The sequence below is a fragment of the Molothrus aeneus genome, chromosome 11 (assembly GCF_037042795.1).
Source record: "Molothrus aeneus isolate 106 chromosome 11, BPBGC_Maene_1.0, whole genome shotgun sequence".
Taxonomy (NCBI): Eukaryota; Metazoa; Chordata; class Aves; order Passeriformes; family Icteridae; genus Molothrus; species Molothrus aeneus.
The window spans coordinates 12,056,828-12,079,828 of NC_089656.1; the positions used below are offsets into that span (position 1 = coordinate 12,056,828).

Sequence of the window (23,001 nt, forward strand, 5' to 3'; positions counted from 1 at the left end):
AACTGTCCAAAATGAATGCAGAGACCTTTCAGGATGAACACAAATTAGTACTATTCTGACACCCATCAGTGTGTCTTGTCAAAAGTTTTTCTAAAAATACCAAAGTTGCTGTGGATTCTCCTGGCTCAATACTCTGACAGAATTAATTTCTGTACTTTCTTGGAAAGAAAGGTGGAGAAAGCAGCAGTGGAAAAAAATAGCTGCAAGAGCTTATCTAGTAATTTACATTATGTTTATTTTAAAATAGCATTAATATTTACAACTGATAATGCCCAAATGGCAAAGCAAACCAAGCAAGGCTTCTGTTTGTTTAGCTATACACTTGTTCTACAAAGGGATCAGGTATCCAGTTTAACTCTTTTGATTCAAGCAAGGTGAAAGTTCTTGCCATGAGGTGGCAGGAGCTTCCCCATTAAATTGATACCTAGGCTGTGATCTGATGACAGATTGCTAATTGGCAGGACTGGAGACGACTTCTGAGAAGCAGGATGCAAACCAGCTTGCTTCAGACAGGTGGGCTGTTTCATTTGGAGGTTGTTCACCCACCCAAGGAAATAAAAAGAAAAATCTTTTTTGAAAGGCAGTTGAAGAGGTCATGAAAGCCTCAAGGACAACAGAAGTTGTTGCCTACTCAGTTTGAGAATTTTATCTGAAAAGGCTTCCAGAAACACTTAAAAAAGAAAAGAAAAAAAAAACTTGCCTGTTTAAAAGCAGAATTCTCAAAGCTCTATTTCTGTCACTTCCCACTCCAATTTTTCAGGAAGAGCAAAGCCATTCATATCTATCTAAAGCAGCTGCTGCCCTTGAGGCATTAGGCAGCCACAGCCAGGCTCCACTGAATGCCACGTTTCCTGTTCAGCACAGGTTTCTGAGGAGAGCCAATCATTTTGGTATCAATGAGAAAATCCAATTAAAGAGCAAGTCGACTTAGCTTCATTTTTGCCACCTAATAATGGGTCTATTTTTTTCCTTTGTGTTTCAAGGACTTTGAGTTTTGGAGGGATACCTAAAAATTGCCATCCTTGCCTGATGTGCAGTTGGTATCCAGGTAATCCTTGAGCAAGGCCTGATTTCTTATTCATTCCTATGCTTATGAGTAGAACATTTCAACCATCTTTAACTGCAAGCTTGTCATCACATGCTAGGATATTAGAAGAGTGTAGGTTCTTATACCAGCTTTCTAAATAATCAGTTGTGTGCCAGTCTCTTCCTTAGCAATCCTGACAGGCTTAAGCAATACCTTCTCTTTGCTGTGCATCTGCAAGCACCTGTGCTGGGCACACATACAGGTATTGTTTATTTTCCTACCTCAGAAGCATTATGAAGCTAAATGGAGCATGGAAATAAATTTACTGGCTTTGTCTCTTGTTCAGACCACATTGAACAAACTGGAAACTAAATAAAGTTGTTCATTCAGTCTGTCAGAGACTTCCAGAAAAATCTAGAATTTGCTGCAATTGTTTTAAGTTAGCTGTCTCAGAATCTAACAGGAAGCACAATCAGATATTCTTAAACATTGACCTGTGTGGAACTAAGAGATTCTAAGTAATTTTTTTTTAATACAAGTGTTAAGAAACTTCCAAGTACTTGTCTTGGGCTGTTTTTATTAGACCAGAAAATTTATCAACCTAGGATCCATTATTTCTGAGGTGTTTTTCTAAACATATTGTGATGCTTAAGAAAAGATTTCTTTAATTCAGGAATTTAGCAGTAATTTCAATGAGGCAGTAGATAGAAATTTGCCATGGTTCTATTGGAAAGAGAGCTCCCTTGCAGCAATGAGAGCAAATCACCCTGGAAACTTTTTGCTAAGATGGTATTAAAGCACAGCATGTACACTTACATCTCTCCTTTTGTAATAGACAGCATTTTGTGATACAGGCTGGAGTGACTGAGTAAAAGGGTTATTTGCACATGAGGTGCCAGGACTTTCCCAGAACTGTTGCAGGATTCTGTTATGCTGCAGAGCTGGCCAGTTGACAGCACATTTTGTTACACATAGAAAAGTGTTAAGAGATGAGTGGACAAGTGATTTTATCCAAACAGTTTGGTAAAGTCAACTTGATACACACACAGGGAAAACAGATTTGTGAACAGGCCTTAAATCAGTTTATCACCACGAGAAGCTAACTAAATGTTCTCATGCTGTCATAGAACGATCTGGTTTTCAGGTCAGGATGGACCAAGCTCACACACTCCAGTGAAGCTGTAGTATCTCCTTACCTTCCCTCTCATAAACACCAGATGTGGTACAGAATGGGGAGCAGCACCTCTCCAGGGGGACATTGTGGCTCCCACAGCACAAGTGTGTCTCAGACTCTGCACTGGGGTCTGGCTGTCCTTTGTACAGAGGCACAGATGTATTACAAATATACCATATCAGGACCCAGATAAAGACATCTTGTTCTTCTGTGTTAAAGCCAAACTGAGAGATCACCCACATCAGTTTGTCTCCTCTGACCTCACAGAAGTGCTGTGCACAAAACCACAGGAGAACACCAGAAGAGATACATTGGCCTGAATCTGCTGACATAAGCCAGAACACGTTCCCTATTCCCTACAGAACACTAAACAAGCATCTACAAGCATCCTGTTTTGAGGTTCATTATGGTTTTGACATATTCCTGTCCTAGTTTTATATGTGTCTGCCAACACTGTATGCCAAACAGACTTCTCTTTTTGTAACTTTATTCCAACATAATTTCTGTTAGAACCAAAATAATTATTTTTTACTCGGTTGGTTGGTCATAAATGAATAACAAACTTTGTTAAACAATTTTACCTGCCTTATCAAAAATTATACTGCAAAAGAACATTTGGGAACATGCTTTTGGCAGTTTAAACAAAGTTGTTCTATTTTTATTATAAATTCTGGGTAAGGCAAAAGGAATTTGTAGGTATTTGTAACCAGCTACCTGTCCAGTAAGGATGACACAGAAAATCGTGTGAGGACTTAATGGCCAGAGTGAGATACATAAATTCAATTTTGATCTTTCACTGAAGAGACTCAAAGCTTACAAAAGGTGAAGGATTTACATATTTTCATCATCCTCCATGAGCAAGGCTACCCTGTACAGCTGGGCTGGGGCCTGGTGGACAAGTAACTTCTAGGGGGATGAAGGTTTCAGTGCCTTCAGGAGCTATCAGATGCAAGTCAGAAAAGGACTATGTGGAGTAGGAAATGAATTGAATCTGGCACTCATTTTTGGACACAAATATACAGAGCAGTCAACAGGACCTTCTGCCTCTCCTGGGGTCATACTTTGAGAGGAATGGCCACTGCACCTTCTCTTTCCACTCGGGATCATAACAGGAAAGGGTTGGTGTGAGCCAAGTGCAAGGATTTCTGACCTACCACTGCTTTTTTGCCAGTTGCATCCAGGTAGCTCATTAGTCAGCCTAAAGGGCTTTTCAGCCTGAATCAGCCTTTCAAAAAGCACCAAGAGCTGCTGAACATAAAGCCACAAATAGGCTTTTGATCTGGATGTTTGTTTTTCTTAAAATGGATCTGAATCTGAGATGCAACCCACATTCTCCAGAGAGAGAGAAAAGTGTGACAGTAAGATTCTTGCTTGCTGTTATGCTTCAGTGCCCTCCTTCCACTCCAGAGTCAAGAGGCTTAGAGAGCTAATGCACAAGTATCAAAAAGCTGAACCATGACTATCAAAACAGTAGGAGTGGTTTACAACATACCTGATATTCAGAGCAATTAGGACTGAAGCACCCATTAGCAATCAGAAAATGGACAAATTAGTTTGTACCTAGACAAGCTAAAAATGTTACCATTTAAATACTACTATGTAATCTTTTGGGGTATTTTCCCCCACCTTTATTCTTAGGGTTGACATTCTCCCACTCTTCTCCTTACTCTGGGATTGCAAATTTGTTCATAGATGTCCAGTAGTATCCTCTCTCAAAAAGACACACCTAATGCCTGTTTAGGCATTAATCAGGGATGAAAATCCAATGCTTTTAACCCAAATCAACTCAGACAAAAGCAACAGCATCTGGCTTCCAGTTCAATCTTGATCTTGATCATCAGTGATGGCTGTCAGACTTCTCTCACAGAGATTATTCAGTGTCCTTTTGCTATGTCCTCCCACTCATGTTTAAATATTTGTTGTCTTCCTCCAATAAGCAACAGAGTTTCTAAAGAACAGCAGAATTTTTACAGCTGAGCTATTTCATGCAGCTCAATCCACAGGGCATTAATTGTTTCTGATTTCCAAATGAAACACTGTGAATTTTAAAATACCACACATAATGTGAGTGTTCCCAGCAAATCAGACACTACAGGTTCACTTGTTATTTATGCTCCTGTACTTATTCAAGACTTGACCTTCTGCTAGTTGGACTAATGAACAGGTCTTATGGCAAGTACTTTGTCTTGGCATGGTCAGTTCCCTTCTGAGTGTATTTGGATTGGGAATTCTCAGGGAGAGGAGATTTCTCACTGTCAAAACCACATGATTTAAAGCAGTGGAGAAGTGGCACAATGAAAGAAACAGAAGAAGGAATCTTTACCTTTGTGAGACTTTTGACTGCCATGGTAAACATATGTTCAGGATAAGTTTTCAGCAAAGCATGTAAATTAACACTGGAAATTGCTTCCTTGTGTGTCAGGCCAGACAGGAATACTTCCACACCAGCCAAGCTCCATTTGAAATCAGATTTGCAGCATCTCAGTTCCCTAATGAAAACAAGCTGAGTTCCTGCACATAGTTTAGCTTTCTGGATGTCTAATTCAGCAGGTGACTTTGCCACTTTGCCACTTTCTATCCAGAATATTCACCTTTCTTCCCCCTGCCCCAGTTATAATACTATTATAGAACTGGAGTGTTCCTTCTGTAAGAATTTAGGTACTTGCTGAATTTTATTTTTTTAACAAATCTAAACAATTCTATGATTGGTCCCTCCTCATTGCCAAAACTGTGCTATTCTCTGCCCAAATTCTGCTTAGCATGCCAGGAGATCTTTCAGATCTGCAAAGCTGTGTTTGTTTTGCAGGTGACACATACAAGCAATCCTTAAATTCCTGAATGCATTGTCTCAAATCCCCTGCAGCAGAAGCCACACATTCTGCAGTTTCTATTATTTTTCCCAAACCCACTAGAAGATTTAAATGCATGCTCTCATTTGCTATGATTGTTACAGGTTCTTTTTAAATAATTCTTTCTGGTACGACTGTCCACTAAAGAAAAGAGGAAAAAACAAAACCACAAAAACCCCAAGCATCAAAAATACAAAGATAGCCATTGAAATAACTTTCAATAGCCTTTTCTCAAATGCTGCATGTAGCATATGAGTAATATGAAGTAGCCTTAGAGTGGTCACCTATTATCACAAAAGGAAAAAGGAAAACATATTCAAGTTTGATGATTTAAGGGAGTGGGGGGTGGGTGTGCATAAGGACGAGACAGAACCACAGCAGACAGAGGTGATTATTGAGCTGACAATGTTTGAGGGAAAGAATGGAGCTGCCTGAAGGCAGCAAAGGAGGCAAAGTGTCAGCAGATGGCACTCGGGCTGCAGCACAGCCCCACAGCTCGCAGAGATCCCGGCAAACACACAAAACATTCGGGAACTGGAAGACTGAGAGGTGTCCGAGGTCCTGTATCACTGAGAGGTGTCCGAGGTCCTGTGCCACTGAGAGGTGTTTGAGGTCCTGTGTCACTGAGAGGTGTCCGAGGTCCTGTGTCACTGAGAGGTGTCCGAGGTCCCGTGTCACTGAGAGGTGTTTGAGGTCCTCGGTCACTGAGAGGTGTCTGAGGTCCTGTGTCACTGAGAGGTGTTTGAGGTCCTGTGTCACTGAGAGGTGTCCGAGGTCCTGTGTCACTGAGAGGTGTCCAAGGTCCTGTGCCACTGAGAGGTGTTTGAGGTCCTGTGTCACTGAGAGGTGTTTGAGGTCCTGGGTCACTGAGAGGCGTTTGAGGTCCTGTGTCACTGAGAGGTGTCCGAGGTCCTGGGCCACTGAAAGGTGTCCAAGGTCCTGTGTCACTGAGAGGTGTTTGAGGTCCTGTGTCACTGAGAGGTGTCCGAGGTCCTGGGCCACTGAGAGGTGTCCAAGGTCCTGTGTCACTGAGAGGTGTTTGAGGTCCTGTGCCACTGAGAGGTGTTTGAGGTCCTGTGTCACTGAGAGGTGTCCGAGGTCCTGGGTCACTTGAGGCAGCCAGGTTGTGGAGCTGCAGGTGGTGTCAGGTCCAGCCACGATGATCTGCCCATGACAAGGGGACATAATTTTTTCCACTGTGGCTCAGACATCTTTCCCTCCCTGGCCTCACCCTGTAACTACCCCAAAGCTGTTAGGGAAATAAGGGATTGAGCTCCACATCAGTTTTAAGCAAGGGTATAATCAGAGCAGTCTACAGAAGGCAGCACTGTCACCTTTCAACAAGAAAAAATCACAAAGCAGAGCAACTCTCAGTTCCTGAACTTCACTCCTAGAATTAAGGGGCTCCCCCAGTCAAACCCTCCCATTCACAAGAGCCAGTGGTGCCCCACTCTGACCAGGTGCCTGGAGCTGTAACCACTGAAAATAGAGATGGGTACTCTTCTTAGCAGGCAGCTGTGCTGCATCCATAAATCACTGCGTGCAGGTACTGTTAATGTTTGCCTAAACTTTGTTCCCTGAAGAATCCCTCAAGAATTGTGAGGAAACAAACCATTAGAGCTAACCTGCTTATTACCTTCCAAAACATATGTGCTGTTTCTATAAGTAAGCATTATAACCACAGTAACTGAGCCATTAATCTTAAATAAAACTGTTTAAAACCCCCAAACCTATCTCTGTTCCCTGACAGGGAATATTACAGCTGCTTGCAGCTACTAAGACTGAACATTTCCTTTTCCAGTGCAGATGCTGTTGGCACTACTGGGCTGATCCTAAAATGACTTCAAAGCTATATCAACAAGGTCCATGAATATTCAGGCACTAAGGAATTTGGGCAGATATCCCAGAAGTGGCAAGGCCTGGTGCTGAATCTAAAGCTCTCCCAGTTTTTTGTGTTGGAAACACAACTATTCAGATGGCTTTATGCTCTAATGGGAACATTGAATACTGTGAAACAAATAAACAACTAAAATCATTCTCTGTTGATTAAAATAAAGTGGTTTAGGGTTTTTTTTTGTCTTATACAGCCAGTAACAGTGCTGCCCCTCACAGAACTGCACACACTATTTTTCAGCAGCTGCTGCTTATCCATCCCTTTGGATGAGAACTGTTGCTTTGCTCTTCCCCCTTGTGAGCAGTAATGCATGGGGACAAAGCTGGCCAGGGGTTGTTTTCTGAAGGGCTCAGGTCACAGACAGCATTTGTTCCCTGTGCCACAGCTCAGGGTGGAGCTGGGAAAGCAGGTATGACAGCCACAGATGCAGGCAGTGTGGGAGGGAAGCAGAAGAGGAGGAGCATGTGGAAGCCGAGCTGCTGCTGCTCCGCTGCTGCTCCAAGCTCCCAGGGCAGCCTCATCCTCTGCTCTTCTGGCACAGACTTTCTCTGCCACACCAGCACCAACTGCCAAACCTGGATGTCACCTCTTGGATGACACAAATTCCTCAACTCCTTTTTTTGCCAGTTCCTGGAATAAACTGCACGAGAGACAGAGAGAACTCGGAAGAATCATCTGAAGAAAATTACTCCTCAAAGGAAATACACAGCATTGGAAAAGGCAAAAGTTCACTTCTGGCCTAATAAAACACAGATAGCCAGCAGTCAGGGCTGCAGTGACTGTTCCTTGCCTGGCTCCATGGAGGAGCAGGGATACAACTTTGTGCTTTCCTTTGGAGCCAACACCAGCAAGTGCAGCCTTGAGACCAACCAAACAGAGGCCCCAACGTGCTGGACAGGAGCGACCAGGGGCGGCCCAGAGGTGGTGATTGTACCGGTGCTTTTTGGGTTGATTTTTCTCCTGGGAATGGTGGGAAACACGTTAGTGTTGGTTGTTTTGGGGCGTCTTCGGCCTGGGGGCCGCCCATCGCGCAGTGCCACCAACATCTTCATCCTCAACTTAAGCATTGCAGACTTCTCCTTCCTGCTCTTCTGCGTTCCCTTCCAGGCCACCATCTACTCCCTTCCAGAGTGGATCTTCGGTGCCTTCTTTTGCAAGTGGGTTCACTACTCGGCCATGGCAACGATGCTGGTCAGCATCTTCACTCTGGTGGCCATGTCTGTGGACAGGTACATTGCTGTGGTCCACGCCAAACGCTCGCCCTGCATCCGCAGCAAGCGCAACGCTGCCCTCGGCGTGGCTGTCATCTGGCTGCTGTCCCTCCTCATCGCCATCCCCGTGGCCCAGCACCAGGCCCTCATGAGCGGCCACCAGCAGGCACCCAACAGCTCTTTCTGCTGGGAGCACTGGGCAAACGGCTCCACAGCCAAGCAGATGTACAAGATCACCATCCTGCTGGTGGGATACCTCCTGCCCCTGCTGCTCATCACCTGCTGCTATGCCAAGGTGGGTGCCAGGGATGGGAATAATGCTTAAATGGAGGGAAAGATCCCAGACTCCTGGTGGCTTGTGTGCGTACACAACTACACAGCCAACACTTTCCATATCCTCTCCTGGTACAGAATACTTTTTTGAAGTGAGGGAGGGAAGGAAAACAGAGAATGAAATTACACCAGCTAAAAAAAGGATTAAAACTACCAAGATGACACCCAGCCTGTCACCCAAACCCCCTAAAGGCTCTCGCTGTTTTTCATATTTTTCATTTTGTTCTTTCTAAATAACAAATGTTTGCTAATGGCAAGAGGAAAACCTATGAAGGGATAAACATTTCCAGGTTATTGCTGTGCTGTAATCAGGTTTCAAAAGCTAGATCCAGATGTTGTTAATTGAGAATTGCCTGGAGTGCTCCAACACTCCTTATGACCCTCCCTCTGGAGGGTGACCCACTGTATTTGTTTGTGCTGCCCCCAGGAGTGACAGGACAGCCCCACCAGAGCACAGGACTGGCAGCCTGCTCTCTGCCCATGAGTATCATCAACCTAGGGAATAAATGAAGACAATTTGAGGCTCAATATAAAATTCAAAGTCCATCTGAAAACTCCTGTGGATTTCAGCACAGTGCCAGCTGCGCTCTTAATATTTGCTGAACTACTGAAAGCCTAGCAGGCTTAATGCTCTTTCCAAACCTTTTTTCTTGAAAGAGAAATTTGAGAGTTTAGAATTAAAAGTCTGAAACATCAAAGTCATCTTTGAAGTCGTGTTAAAATGATTACTTCAAATTTTTGGTGCTTGTATGAGGAGTTCTAGTATTAATACACGAATTTCAATTTCCCATTCAATATATTGCTCCTTTTTTCCTCCCAAGGTTTTATACCACCTCCATACGAAAGTAAAGAACATTTCCAAGAAGTCAGAGAGATCAAAGAAGAAGGTAAATATCTTTGGTTTAATCAGTATATTGACTATAATACAATAGATATGCCAGGTTTATAAAGTAATCAGCCTAGTCTGTGCTGATCCCAGCTGATTTAGAGACTTTACAGTTTCTGCCAGTCCTTTTGCCTATGAATCCTAACCAGATTTAACTATAGGTTGTATTAATTTCTATTGGTTCATTACATTCACTAGCATACACTCAGTTTTGTTTGCAATATACTTATGAGGACCAATTCATAATTGGTTTTGCACTTACACTGTCTGCAAGGTTAGAATTCAACTGGTATTTGCAATATTATCTCATAACACAATAACTGTCCCAGTTATAATACACCACCAACAATATTTATTAGACAGGTGTTACTTACCCTCTCCTCTCTGGATCAATAGTGCAGACTACAAAGAGAAAGCACAGTCAGAGTTTTGTGTGTTTAACAGCTACTATAAGAAAAGGCAACCAAGGTGTATTGACAATTTTGATAATGTAAAATGCAGCAAAGTGCTAAGAAGCACTGTCTTTCCACACAGAATCATTTCACAAGTTTGAAAAATTGCTTTAGGTCTCAAAATCACCATAAAATCCCTAAACTGATCAGTTTAAATTTCCCTCCAGAATTTCCTTACTTATGTATGAATGGCATACTACCTATTTTGTTGCTAATTTTTAAGAGAATACTACCAACAGTTGAAAATTACTACTGTTACTTCCCTGTAAAGAAGTTAAGAATTTCATTTATGACAGTGTATCCACTTGTGTTGTTTTCAGATTTGCTCTGTAGAGTTAGATGAAAAAACAGCACTACAGTTTCTTCAATCTCAAGTTTAGTTATTAGATATTGCCAAGAGGATACATTTTTAAAAAACACCTTTGATTTTAGCTGTTCAAACAAGTTAGTGGTGCAGCACTTTTTCCTCCCTCCCCTTAAGTATTTCCCTGGCCACAATTATGAAACACCCAACAGCAATTCTTGTTCCATATAGCACAGTCAGACCTAGTTAAATAGGTGATCCTTTCAGATAGAAGAAAAGTTAAATACATGCCTCTACATACACGCATCATCCTTCATAATATGTCTTCTTCCAGCCCTGTCTGTGTAGAAATTGTCCATCTAGCCTTCCTGCATGCCAAACATCTCCTTTAGTGTACTTAAAGGGGTTTTTTGTTGCAAACACTACTCAATATTTCTCAGGAAGACTTCCTTGAGCTCCCACTTCCCACTCAATTCTTGTATATTCTTTCAAAGCATACTTGAAACACAAGAGTGAGAGCCAGTTTTTAAAGCATATCTTCTTAAGAACACTTAATGTTAGAGCCTAGTGAGAAACTCATAGATGGCTGTCAGTTCTGTTAGTCCAGCTGCCTTCATATGTACTTAGTGGGTCCATTTGTGAAGGTAGCTGTGTTTGGGTTTAATTCATAAACCTCATCAGGAATTAAGTGAAGAGCTTTTGTTTATTTAGCTGAAAAATGTTTGACAAATGAATCATGATCCACATTTGTAAGGTTAATTTAGGACATACAGAACATTGAGTTTGTTCTGAAATATGTGTGACTTCAGTGGTTAAACCCTGATTGCCTTGAGCTATGAGAGAAGGTGTAGCACAACAGCCAAGTCTTCCCACATGAGGTGATAAAATTGTCTGAGTCACATCTGTTAATTCACAGTGTGCATCTTCACCAAACTGATATGGAAAACAAGATCTCATATTCATAAAAAAGAGGATAGTCTGAAATTATGACCATGCAGTTCCTGCTTCATTCCTACAATTTCAAGAAAACAGGGCATTGGAGCTACTATCCTACTTCTACCCCCAAGAGATTGGGGTGTGGGTTTGCTCTTTTTGGGTTTTCCCCTTTGGGTTTGGTTTGGGTTTTTTTCTGTTTGGTTTGTGGGTCTAGTGTTTTTTGTTTTTAAACTGTTAAATAGCAAATTTTGCAAACAGTTTTTTGTTCAAATCTCCCAATGCTCATATAGGCTCTGTATGTGAGTTAAGGTCTTAAAAGAATCAAATTGCAGACTCAGAGACCTTGTTGAACAAGATTTTCCAGTGAAACAGTTGCCAACATTACCACTGCAAACAGTTTGCTCTGCATTTCAGAAGCTATAAGAACTCTCATCAAGATTGAACACTTCAAGATAAAACATAGTTAAGAAAGAAATCAAATGACATAGAGCTCAGGGAATGGTCTTGCCATAAGCAGCATTCCACATCTGCTTCTGAAAAAATAGTTTTACCAGGTAAGATTTTTTTTAAATGTCAAGACTTATTTCAGGATCTTTACCTTTCATTGACCTTGCTGGAGTCTTGGTGTAACACCAGTCCCTCCCCACCCCCAGATCCTATAACACTGATAACAGGCAGAAGAGACACCATTCTTACTCACATTGTTTGAGCCATAGCACACAGTAAGAAGCATTACTGGGACAAATCCAAGGTAAAGCCACCTGAAAGGTCATAGAGGAGCTGGTATTTTGTCTGCTATTAGAACACCCTGGAAATCTGGAAACAGCATGTTAACCTCAATAAGATAAACATTTACAGAACAAGTGAGACACTGCTGGATGTAGACCTAAGGTGATTTCTAAATGAGATGATGATGGCATGGCCAAATGAATAGTCCCAGTGTTGTGCAAGTACATGCATGATTTTCCTAGCTGTACTGCTGTAGCAAAGAAAGCAAAATAATCCTGGATTTAACTGACTCTAAGTATGTGAAGCATATTACTGGAGCCCAGGTACTTGATACTGTAGCTCAACCTCTTCCTTTAAAGGTCATACTGTACCAGTAATTTGTATCTATGCCTTTAAAATGAAAAAAAAATTATAAACCTTTTTTGTTTAATAAATCAAACCTAGGGAAACAGGAAACAAAGCATAATGAACAGCGTATTAGGAATTTGTTTTTCCAAGAAGTCTCTTGCTTGATCCTCTACCCCTTTCTGCCTTTTTGTGGCACAGCATGGTTCCCAGTGCCTGCTCCCTCCAGCTGTGCTCCCTCCAGCTGTGCTCCCTGCCCTCCCTGGTGTTTGCTGCCTGCTCCCAGCAGAGCAGCACCTGCTGCCCAGGGCCCCCAGAGCTGCATGAGCAGACAAAGTGTGCAGCTAAAGTGTGTGATAACTCTGTCTGTTATCACAGTATGGAAACAAAACCCAGCTAAAAGTTCAATCAGTGCTAGAGGTTTGGCTATCCACAGTTAAGAGGAACTCTGACACGTGCACCTACAGAGTGGCATTGCCACCCCATTTCCTCTCATGGGGGTCTTGTCAAGAAGCTCTCACTGCTATATGAAGCATCATCTCTAAACAAAGTCTCCAATACCAGGCTTCATGTCACCAGGATCTGAGACCCTGCTGTTGTCTCCCAGACCACAGTGCCACAAGATATAGCTGGGCTTTCAGTGTGGGTTTTATTTCCTGTACAATGTTTGTAAAGTCACTTTTCCTTTCTCTTCCATTACTGGTCTTTCTACTGTCTGTCACTGTCCCATTTGCCACAACATTGTACTCAAGGTCTGGTATTTGAAGATACATAGGGGCTAAAAGGACAGCCTAAGAGAGCCCTGGTCTTTAGGACAAACTACTCATGGGCAAGTTTAGACCCACTATTGTAAAGTCAGTTACAACTAGATTTTGTTTGAATAGGTCCAGTTTATGAATAACCCACAGAGCTCTGACAGCTGTCACCCACTCCAAGTCAGTGTTCAAACCCCTGCTAAAATGAACAAGTCTGTCTTTAGCAGAATCCTACAAATGCCATACAGGTACATATCACAAAAAAAAAAAAAAAAAAAAAAAAAAAAAAAAAAAAAAACCAACAAACAAACCAAAAGATTTTGTGCTTGGTTGTGATCTTTAAGCTTTTAACTTGCAGGATGGTTATGTTCAAACTACAGCAACCTTTTCAATTAATGCACATATGAAACTTTGCAAAAATTTCCCAAGCACAAAGTTTGCTGCATCCTGACTTCACATTCCATTATCAGAAGAATTTGACCCTTAATTCAGATTCCCACTTTGAAATTTTTATATAACTTTGGCATCTACACGTCAAATGAGGGACATGCTCAATTTAAAGTGCTTTTCCACTTGTACCATCTCTGCATTAGAGCAAGGAAGATGTTTAGAATTTTTTGCAGGCCTAGGCTGAAATTCTGCATGATGAACTAAGACTGTGCCTGCAGAAGAGAGGCATGACTGGCAGCTTCCCCATTTAATGCCATACTAGCTGTACCAGTTTGCCAGCCTTGAAAATCAGATTGTGCGATGCTGCAGGATTCTCTTTTGAAGTTTTGGATAATCGTTTTTTGAGGCCAGCCAGCAAGACCACATGCTAAGAAATTCTGTGCACCCCTCTATGACAATGAAGTATATTTCAGTTCTGTTACCTCTTTCCTCAGCTACTCAGAGTAGAGCAAGTCTGTAATTTGGCTCCAAAGAAAGTTAACGATTCCCTGTCTGACAGTGTTGCAAAATGTTTCATAAGAGCCTAGCCCCAGGAACTCTGGTCTTACATCTGCCTTAAATAAGATGATTTAATGATGGAAATTAATGCAAACTAAGGTCTAGCATGGCCCTGTGGTGTTTTACTGGCCTCTGGAGCACACCAGGGTTCCTCGGTGTTTACTCACTTCTGTATTGTGCATCTTTAAAGAGCAAATAACAAGTTTTGCAAACTGAACAATCTGAAATTATTTTTCAAGTTTAAGAATGTGTCTGGGGATGTGAATTTTACAGCAATTTTGCAAGCTTCCTTGATAGGATAGAAGGAGTTGTGGGACCTTGAGGCCAAAAGCTTCAATTAACAGACCAAATGAGCCACTTAAAGATAACAAACTAGTACTATGCTTTTCTATTGGTTAGCTACAACAGAAAGGTGAGCCGTGCCTGCCTGGTGGGTCAGCAGATCAGTTGTTCATTGCTTCCAGAGCTGAGTAAATTTGGGACACTCCCTGGAGTGCTGCACTTTGAAGGTCATACAAGAGCCTGAGGTAAAAGATACAGAATTCCTTCAAGGTAGATGGGTACTCCTGAACATTTTGGCCAAGAGAGGCAGATAAAAGTTGTGTACTAAACAAATGCTGTGTACTAAGCAAATGCTCTGTACGCTAAATGAATTATTTGGCTATTGTTCATGCAAATTGAAGGTTTTCATGTAGGCAATGATCGTGATGTTCAAGACCTTGGCATTTGAACAACAGAAAATAGAGCAAAGGAACATGGAAGATCCTCAGAAGTGTCATCCTGCAGATTGTTTGGTTAACAGGAGCCCAGGGCAGCAGGAATTAAGAGCATCATTACCAATTAGGAGGTAATAGAAATATCACAATGCTCATACACATTTATGAATAGAAAGTGAATAAATTTCAAGGGCACCAACAGAGGAGATTAGTGGCATAATCCCAGAATGAGAGGTGTGCAGATGAGCAGCTGGAACAGTGCAAGCAAGCTGCTGGGAAATGAAGAGTCCCTCTCAGCACATAAAGCAAGTAATCAAAATGAGCTGATAACATCTGAAAATATATTTACTTCAGTCCCTCCTCTTCTGCATGACATTCAGCTGCCATCTCTGGCTCCAAGAAAGAAGACAGAACGATAAAAAACAATACTTTCAGTGTGGTTTTCAGATCACTGAAGAGTAGAATTAGACTCAAGTGTAATAAAAAAAAAAGACCAAAGGGCAATGAAAAGTGCTTCAGTAGTAATTAGAAGACGTGTGTGCTCTGAAGTAGAGACAGCTGCTATCCAACATCTAAATTACTTAAGAATAGGTATGCCATTTTCTAAACATTTTGCATTTATCACTAAGCTATGGGCATCTTTCTGGAGATCAGATTGTGCTTGGGACCTTTCTGTCAGAACTTTATGTGCAAAAAGGAAAAGAATGTTTGCAAATCCATCAGGGCAAGTCAGATTTGCCAACAAAGCAAACAAGAACGTGGCACCAGCAGTGAAGGAAGGGGCAGTTTCCACTTTGCATGCTGGCTCACAGATGGACTCTGAGCAAAGGGATGTTGTCCACTGGGTGTCCCTGAATGTAAAGCCACACAAATTGTCTTCCTCAGAGGTTGGTAAGTTCCTCCAGCAGTACAGTGGTATATTGCACTAAGCCACATGTCTTTCCTGGGCACTGACACTGGGTACCTGCAGTATCCAAAAACAAAAGCTTAAGGCACCGTGGGTCACTACATATTTTCCAAGTCTTCACTATAGTAAATTACAACATATAGTGAAGTCTGTAACTCTGTAGTTTACCATAGTGAAGTATGGGGTAGTAAAAATGTGCACCAATTGTCTCTCAAACTTTAAGGAAAAGAATCTACAAGTTAGAGATGAGTATATCAGGAGAAAAGATTTATCAGTAAATGACATAATCAGATATCCTCCTAGAAAGCAGTAATAAAGGAAGAGTCATTTGTAATTTGCTGATAAGACAGTGTGGAAGAACTGGCATAGGCTTCTTTATGCATCTTCATTTAGAATTATGGAAGAAAAAAAGAAGGAAAAATAATCTCACCATATTCAGGAAGCAGCAGTTGTCTCACTAATGAAGCCCAGTTTGTCTGCAAGCCAGTACTGTTTAATAAAAACCTAATTGAATGTTCTTTCCCATTTCTGTGTGGCTGAGGTACACAGTAGAAATGGATGGTCTGATCAGCTCTGAAAAATGATGTGCAGCTGGGCTGTCTCCAACTGGGACTAAATTAGGAAAGTGACAAGTCCTCTACCCCTCTAGACTGTTCTGTCCATTTTATATTTTAATCTCGGGAATGTTTATTAATCTAACATTCAGGTGGTTCTTCCTAAAATATGTAAATCCATGGAATACTTGAAGCATTTGACTCATTAAAGGCAATCTTAATTTTGCCTTTGACAAGATGCCTGACAAGTTGAAGCAAGAAACTTCATTAAAATCTTATCAAGCACAACAGCTCTAAACACAATTAAATGTTAAAGACTTCATCATCCTCCTGAATGAGGTATCTCACCCAAAATGTTTTTTAAACACATTTTCCAATGCTTTTTGAAGGATGGGAGAAGGCTAAAAGCAAGAAATAGCTTGTCCAGGGCCAGGGGGAAAAGTAATCAAAGGGCAAAACAGACAAAGAAATGCTGGGAAGCATAAATGAGAGGCAGATTACCTACAAAGATAACAAATGAATAAGCAAGTAAATTCAACACAATCTGCACATGACAGAAATGGGCAGGGGGGAAGGGGGGGGAAGTTCATCTAATTATCTGACAAGCAAAAAGATCTCCTTGTTTTTGTCACCATGCTATTGATTCACTGCACAGTTTCAATGCACTTACTTTGCCTGTACAACAAATACACTGTAAGCTGCTTGACAGACTTCTAGGAGTAGTAAGAGAGATTTAAGTAGTCAATAGTGGTCATTGTACAGCTCTATTATGGACCCACCAAAATTTCAGAGTTGAACCAGAAGGTTTGCATTAAGTGGGGACAGCTTGATCAACAGTAATGCAATAACTGTGCAAACTGTCACAGCTCATGGAAGAAGCTCAAACAGTACACAACCTATTTGGATCAGTCCTCTACAGCTGGTCACAGTCTACAGTAACAGTATTTAAGCTACAGCAAAGTTACCACACTAAAATCCAAACAGTGTTTTGTTTCAGTTTCCTCTTAACTACGTATTCCCTAACTTGAAAAAACAGACAGAAGTTCCATTTCCAAAATCTGTTTCTTGAGTCATGAATTATGTATGAGTGCTCTAGTATTGTCTGTGTTTTCCATCTGCAAAATCCCAAAAAGCTGGACCCCAAAAACAGCTCTGTGCTATTACATAGCAACTGCAAACCCATTGTGTAATACTCAGCCCTACGTTAAATTGTTATTTCACAATAAAAGGGGAAAAAGCTAAGTATATAAGCCTTATTCAAAAGCATATTTCAGTGCTTGTAGCCCCCTAATTTAGGCAGATGGATGCTATGAAAGGTTGCCTGGGTAACAAGCCTAAGCTACTTAACATTTCTAGAGGGTAAAGAAGTAGCACCATTATTGCTGGTGAAAGCTAATGATGGGACCTGTTTATTAATCATTTCTTTGGTACCCATTGTACCACAGCGGGTGAGCCAGACCCCACAGGACCGCTAGGTCTGTGTCCTTCAGTGTCATCAACTCCTAATCATTCCAGTCTATTTTTAAGGACATCATCTGGCTCCCCGCATGGTTGGTTTGAGGACACTTGGCAGGGTAGTCTGTTCACTTTTAGGGGAACATTGTTAGCTCAGCTGTCTGACAGCATTCTGGTAGGTGAAACAAGGAAGCACCTGGAGCATGCCAGGTACACAATGGACCTACAGGTTATTGCCTTTCAAAGTTATTTGAGAGACCCATTTGACAGAAATCTCTTTTTTTACTTGTATTGTAGTCTTGATCTAAAGTAATAACATCTTCCTTAGAGAGGTTAATGGGTTTAACTAAATGTAGCCATGATAACTACTGACTAAACAAATTTCTGTTCACTAGAAAATTATCCCTTTTCTAGGAAAGGAACTTTACACTATTCACTTGAAATCATGCAAGGGAATTATTGACAGAAATATTGACCTAGACTAGCAAGCACTGCAGGGACACACCTCTAACCCAGGCAGCACAGGCTGGGATCTCACAGGCACAGGGAGCCTCCCTCAGGTCATCACCCAGCTAGGAATATGTCAGTGAGCACTGTGTATTTAAAAAAAAATCCTTGATGCATTGGTTTTCTGAGTTTCTTCTGTAATAGGGAAGATACTGGAAAAACCTTTCTCCTCAGGCCAGCCTTTGTTACTCCTCTCAGTGGTGTGCTTACTTGGAAGTTGTTTTCCCCTGCAGTTATTTTCCATAGCCTCAATGTTCCTCACTCTCCAAGTGTTAGGAACTATTATTTCCACTCTTCCTTGTAACACATTGTTGCAGCCTTTGAACTGTTTGAAGTTTTATGGGCACTGCCTCAAGTGTCTATAGTTATTTGCTTGAGCTAAAACCAATCAATCCAAGTTTACCAGGGTTTTTAGTGTCCTTTTTCATATTGTCATGATTTGCCCACCTGGCAGTTGTCAGTGTTGCCTGACAGAGGAAAGCAAACCCACTCATCCCACAGGCTCGCTTGCTCACTGTGACCGTTTAATACACGATCTTCTCTTCTCCAGACGGCGCAGACGGTGCTCCTCGTGGTTGCTGTGTTCCTGCTCTCCTGGCTGCCACACCACATCATCACCATGTGGGCAGAGTTTGGGCACTTTCCCCTGAACAATATCTCCTTCACCTTCCGCATCATCTCTCACTGCCTGGCCTACGGGAACTCCTGCATCAACCCCATCCTTTACGCTTTCCTCTCGGAGAATTTCCGCAAGGCCTGCCGCCAAGTCTTCACCTGCAAGCTCCTCCTGCGGCCAGTGGCCGCTGAGAAACTGGCCAGAGTGCGCATGGAGAACTTCTCCACCACCCACTCCACCACAAACGTGTAAGCTGGGCTCACAAATACATTTCAGGAGGAAGAGGAGGGAAGAGGGTTCTGTCTGGGGAGAACATGCATGCAAGTGCACTCCAGGGAGCGGTGGAGTCTGCAAAAGTGTGCACTTTGCCAGGTTACTGGAGTGGTAGGAGACATATTTCCCTCTCACTGTGAGGACATGTGACAGAGCCTGTCCTCGGTATCTTGCTAGACACTGGGCTATGTGCAACAGAATTACCTGAATGCCCATAAGAGAGAGCCCAAATGAAGTTGTAGTTATGACCATAGGATCTAAAGTAAAATTTATGCAGAAGGCAGAATGTGTACAGACAAGAAGGCAGCAGTTAATTACATCTGTAGACAGTCATTGAGATGTGAACAAGGAGTGATGCAACATTCAGAAAGCAGTTTGGGAGAAGTCAAACTAAAGTCTTTGGATGTCTTTGTTTCTTTAACCAATTTGACCAAGTATGAGCTGCATACACATTTAGCTCACTACTGGGGGTAGGGTCTCTAAATCCCCTTGAAGGCTTTGCTGTAGCATTTACCTATTGGGCAATTACATCTTTCACATGATGTGTCAGTGGTGTGGCTGTCTGCATTTGGTGGCTCTGTATCAGCTTATACATCCCAGAGTGAGTGTCTGTGTGTTCCTGTGTGTAATTATTGCTGTTAATCACTGGCTCCAGCAACTGTCTCTTGGTGAGCAACAATACAAATTGGTATTTCTCAATATATGCTTAAAACACTGTGGCTTTGTTTGAAAGTACTGTCTACAAAAGGTTTTGTGGTAAATAGTGTTCTCTTGAATCTATCTACCCGAGTGCCTTTTTATTAGCCACCTTAGTATATAAATACCTGAAATTTGTGGTGAAGGTTTGTTTGGGTTGTTTGTTTGGGGTTTTTTTTGACAAACTGTTGTGATCAACAGTGCCCTAGCAACAAAAGGTAAGGGCATTGTACCAAGTTCAAGGTTATTACTTGTAACTATATGAAGTGCATATTGCTTCAAAAGTAGGAAGCAAATGGCTGAAAGAATTTTATTATTTCATTGTGTTGTCTAATTCAGTATTTCTGTGTGCTGCAATCCAGACTGCACTTTTCATAGACTGTAAAAATGTGTGTTACAGAAGTTAAACTACAAATTATTTGCTGTCCATGCAATGAATGGGTTTCCAGTCTCCAAATGGATCACTTTCACTATATTTCTAAAACTTGGGAGCTATTGTATTAAATAATTTTACTGCAGTTTGTAACTTCCTTTAAGAGCCCTCTAACTGTGCAATATGAGCAGAGCACATGTACAACAGGATGAAGTCACTGCTGATCCTTGGGTGACTATCTGCACAAGTTTTCTCTTTGTTTAACTTTTTCTGGAGAGTAGCTCCAGTGAATTATTTCCTTAGAACTAGATTTAGATCCAATGCTGTGATCTTCTCGTTTACCATAATGTAGAAATCTGCTATTACTACATTCCCAGTGATTGCATAGCCTAAAGTGGAGAGCATGGGAAAAACAGCCACCAAGAGAAAGGGTTGTGGCAAATAACTGCAACAGAAATCAGAGCTAAAATGCTTATTTGTGTGACTATTTACCATGGATCCAAACTAGCAGCTAGATAGGAAATAACCTCAGCCTCACTTCAACTCTCTTGGCTGAAAGCAAAATAGGACAAAGGCACAACATCCAAAAGAAATCCTACACTCACTCTGTTAGGTGAGAGTCACTAGAACCTTTGAGTCAACACACTTCTTTTATTTAACAGAAGACATCTTCCAGTGTGCTGGAGTTGGGGTTTTTTGGTTTTTTTTACAATCAGTTCAGAAACTATATGTCTCTACAGCATGCAGAAAAAAATGTACAGGAAACACTTTAGGGCTTTTTATTTAATATAGTATGAAAGAGAAGGAAGATCCCATTTCTCAGTGAAAGGTAACCATAAAATGACAAATTAAGGCCTTGAAAGAGCCCCAAGCATTATCGTGCCTTCTCATTCCCACTGTACTTTACAGGCATCTGGTCTAGAATTCTCTAAATGAACTGCTACATCACAAGAAAATCAAGCGTCCTTTAGTCCTTTGTGTCTGTAACTGGTCAGATTTTTTCTCCTTCCACAGTAGAAAATTTTCAGTTTTAATAACGAATATTAGTTGATGGTGGTGGGCACGAATGAAATGCAATAGAACTGTGTATCATACAAACATACTTTCATTTGGACTTGAATTTAAATGATGTCTCGAAATAAGTAAACCAAATCAACCGATGAAGTAATTCTTCAATATCCTCCAAAAGCATTCTGTTACTCACTTACTAGTTTCCTTTGGGAAAACCACATGTTGTGATGGCTGTGCATATGAATACTGCAGCTTCCAGAACAGTGCACAAAGTTAACCTGATCACCTGGTTCTGAAACTCAGCTCTATTCTTTCAATCTGCCTTACACACAGCAGCTCGTTCACTCTGCCTTAATGGCCTCAAGGTAAGCCCCTACCAGGGAATGCCTGGCAACCTGAATCAACCTCCGTTAGGCGAAGGTTTGTTAATAGAGTCCATTCCTGGGAGACCTGTCCTTTTCCGGGCTGCAGTCTCTATTTTCCGTACCAGGTCCACGTCCCACCGATGGGTGACAAAACTAACCACAGCTCCGGGTGCCTTGCTCCCAACCCGGCCAACTCTCCCGGCACGGTGCAGGTAGTCCTGCAGGGTGTCTGGGAAGTCATAGTTGACCACCAGCTGCACACTGCTGGTGTCCAGCCCGCGCGAGGCAAGGTCAGTGCAGACAAGGACAGACACATCACCCTTCTGGAAAGAGGCAAAGATGCCGGCTCTAGTAGCCGCCGACATCTGCCCCTGCAGCCTCAGGTGCTTGATTTTGTGGTCGTCCAGGATATAGCCCAGCCAGTTGACGGTGCTGGCACTGTTGCAGAAGATGAGAACAGCCCCGCCTGACGATGGGCGCTCCTTGAGCAGCTGCAGCAGTTCGGGCAGCTTGTCCCGGCCTTTGAGGCGGACAAACTTCTGCTGGACGTGAGGCGGCAGGCGGTGCAGGCTCTGCGTGCTGAGGGTGACAAACCGGCCCACGTCAGTGAACTTCGCCAGCGTCTCGCTGAGCCCCGCGGGGAAGGTGGCTCCGACCACCACCACCTGCGTCCTCTCCTCGTCGGGACCGGCCGGCCCGGGAGCGCCGGCGGCGAGAGGCGCGTGTGCCAAGATCTCCTCCAGCAGCTCCGTGAAGGACTCGTCCATCAGCGAGTCCGCCTCGTCCAGCACCATCCAGCGCAGCCTCTCCAGGGCCAGGAAGCGCCGCCGCAGCGCCTCCCGCAGCGCGCCGGGGGTGCCCAGGAGCACGGCGGGGCCCGGCGGCGGCGCCCGCAGCTGCCTCCGCAGCCCGCCCGCGGCCCCGCCGCCCGTGAGGCCGCGCACCGCCAGCCCCGCGGGCGCGCACAGCGCCGCCGCCACCGCGCCCACCTGCGCCGCCAGCTCCCGCGACGGCAGCACCACGAGCCCGCGGGGCGCCGCCGGCCCCGCCGCCTCCGCCGGCGCCTCGGGGCGGCCGAGCAGGCGCTCCAGCAGCGGCAGCAGGTACGCCAGAGTCTTCCCGCTGCCCGTCTCGGCGGCGCACAGCGCGCTGCGGCCGCGGCGCAGCGCGGGGATGGCGAGGCGCTGCACGGCCGTGGGCCGGCCGATGGAGAGCCGCTCTAGGCCGGCCAGCAGCGCCGGCTGCAGCCCCAGCTCGGCGAAGGTCGGGCCCTGTCCCGCCTCAGTCGGCGGCGCCTGTAAGGCGGGAGCCGCCTGCTGCGAGGGCTCCAGTTGGAAGTAATCCCCGTACGCCTTCCGGTGCTTCCAGCCCGCCGACACCAGCGGCGGCTGCTCCCAGCGCCCCACGGTCTGCCAGCGGGGCTGGCTCAGCTCCGGCCGCCGGCTCCGCAGCAGCAGCTTCCCAGAACGCGGCGGCGCCGCCGCCTCCCGCTGCTCCCGCCGCCGGCGCTGCGCGCCCCGCAGCAGGCGCTGCCGCAGGGCCCAGGGGACGCGCACCACGGCCCCGGGGGGCTGCGGGCTCCCCGCCGCCGCCGCTGTCCCGCTGCCCGCCGGCCGCCGCGGCAGCAACAGCGGGAGGGCGAGCGCCGGCCCGGCCCTGCCCAGCGCCATCGCGGTCCCCACGTG

At 43.8% G+C, this 23,001-nt stretch overlaps 2 protein-coding genes across 2 annotated transcripts; one reads left to right on the forward strand and one right to left on the reverse strand.

The window, feature by feature from the left end:
• Nucleotides 1–7,424: 7,424 nt before the first annotated feature.
• LOC136561146 (galanin receptor type 1-like) lies at nt 7,425–19,887 on the forward strand. Its single transcript, XM_066557308.1, has 3 exons — nt 7,425–8,450; nt 9,310–9,375; nt 18,533–19,887. The coding sequence occupies exons 1-3, from the start codon at nt 7,743–7,745 to the stop codon at nt 18,848–18,850; spliced, it is 1,092 nt and encodes a 363-aa protein (XP_066413405.1). The 5' UTR covers nt 7,425–7,742; the 3' UTR covers nt 18,851–19,887.
• Nucleotides 19,888–20,696: 809 nt separating this feature from the next.
• On the reverse strand, nt 20,697–23,001 carry DDX28 (DEAD-box helicase 28). The gene has a single exon (XM_066557307.1). The coding sequence runs from the start codon at nt 22,984–22,986 to the stop codon at nt 21,352–21,354; it is 1,635 nt and encodes a 544-aa protein (XP_066413404.1). The 5' UTR covers nt 22,987–23,001; the 3' UTR covers nt 20,697–21,351.

Coding starts and splice junctions, on each gene's coding strand:
- LOC136561146 (XM_066557308.1), top strand. CDS start 7,743: ATGGAGGAGCAGGGATACAACTTTGTGCTTTCCTTTGGAGCCAACACC. Junction 8,451..9,309: donor TCACCTGCTGCTATGCCAAG/GTGGGTGCCAGG, acceptor TTTCCTCCCAAG/GTTTTATACCACCTCCATAC. Junction 9,376..18,532: donor CAGAGAGATCAAAGAAGAAG/GTAAATATCTTT, acceptor TCTCTTCTCCAG/ACGGCGCAGACGGTGCTCCT.
- DDX28 (XM_066557307.1), bottom strand. CDS start 22,986: ATGGCGCTGGGCAGGGCCGGGCCGGCGCTCGCCCTCCCGCTGTTGCTG.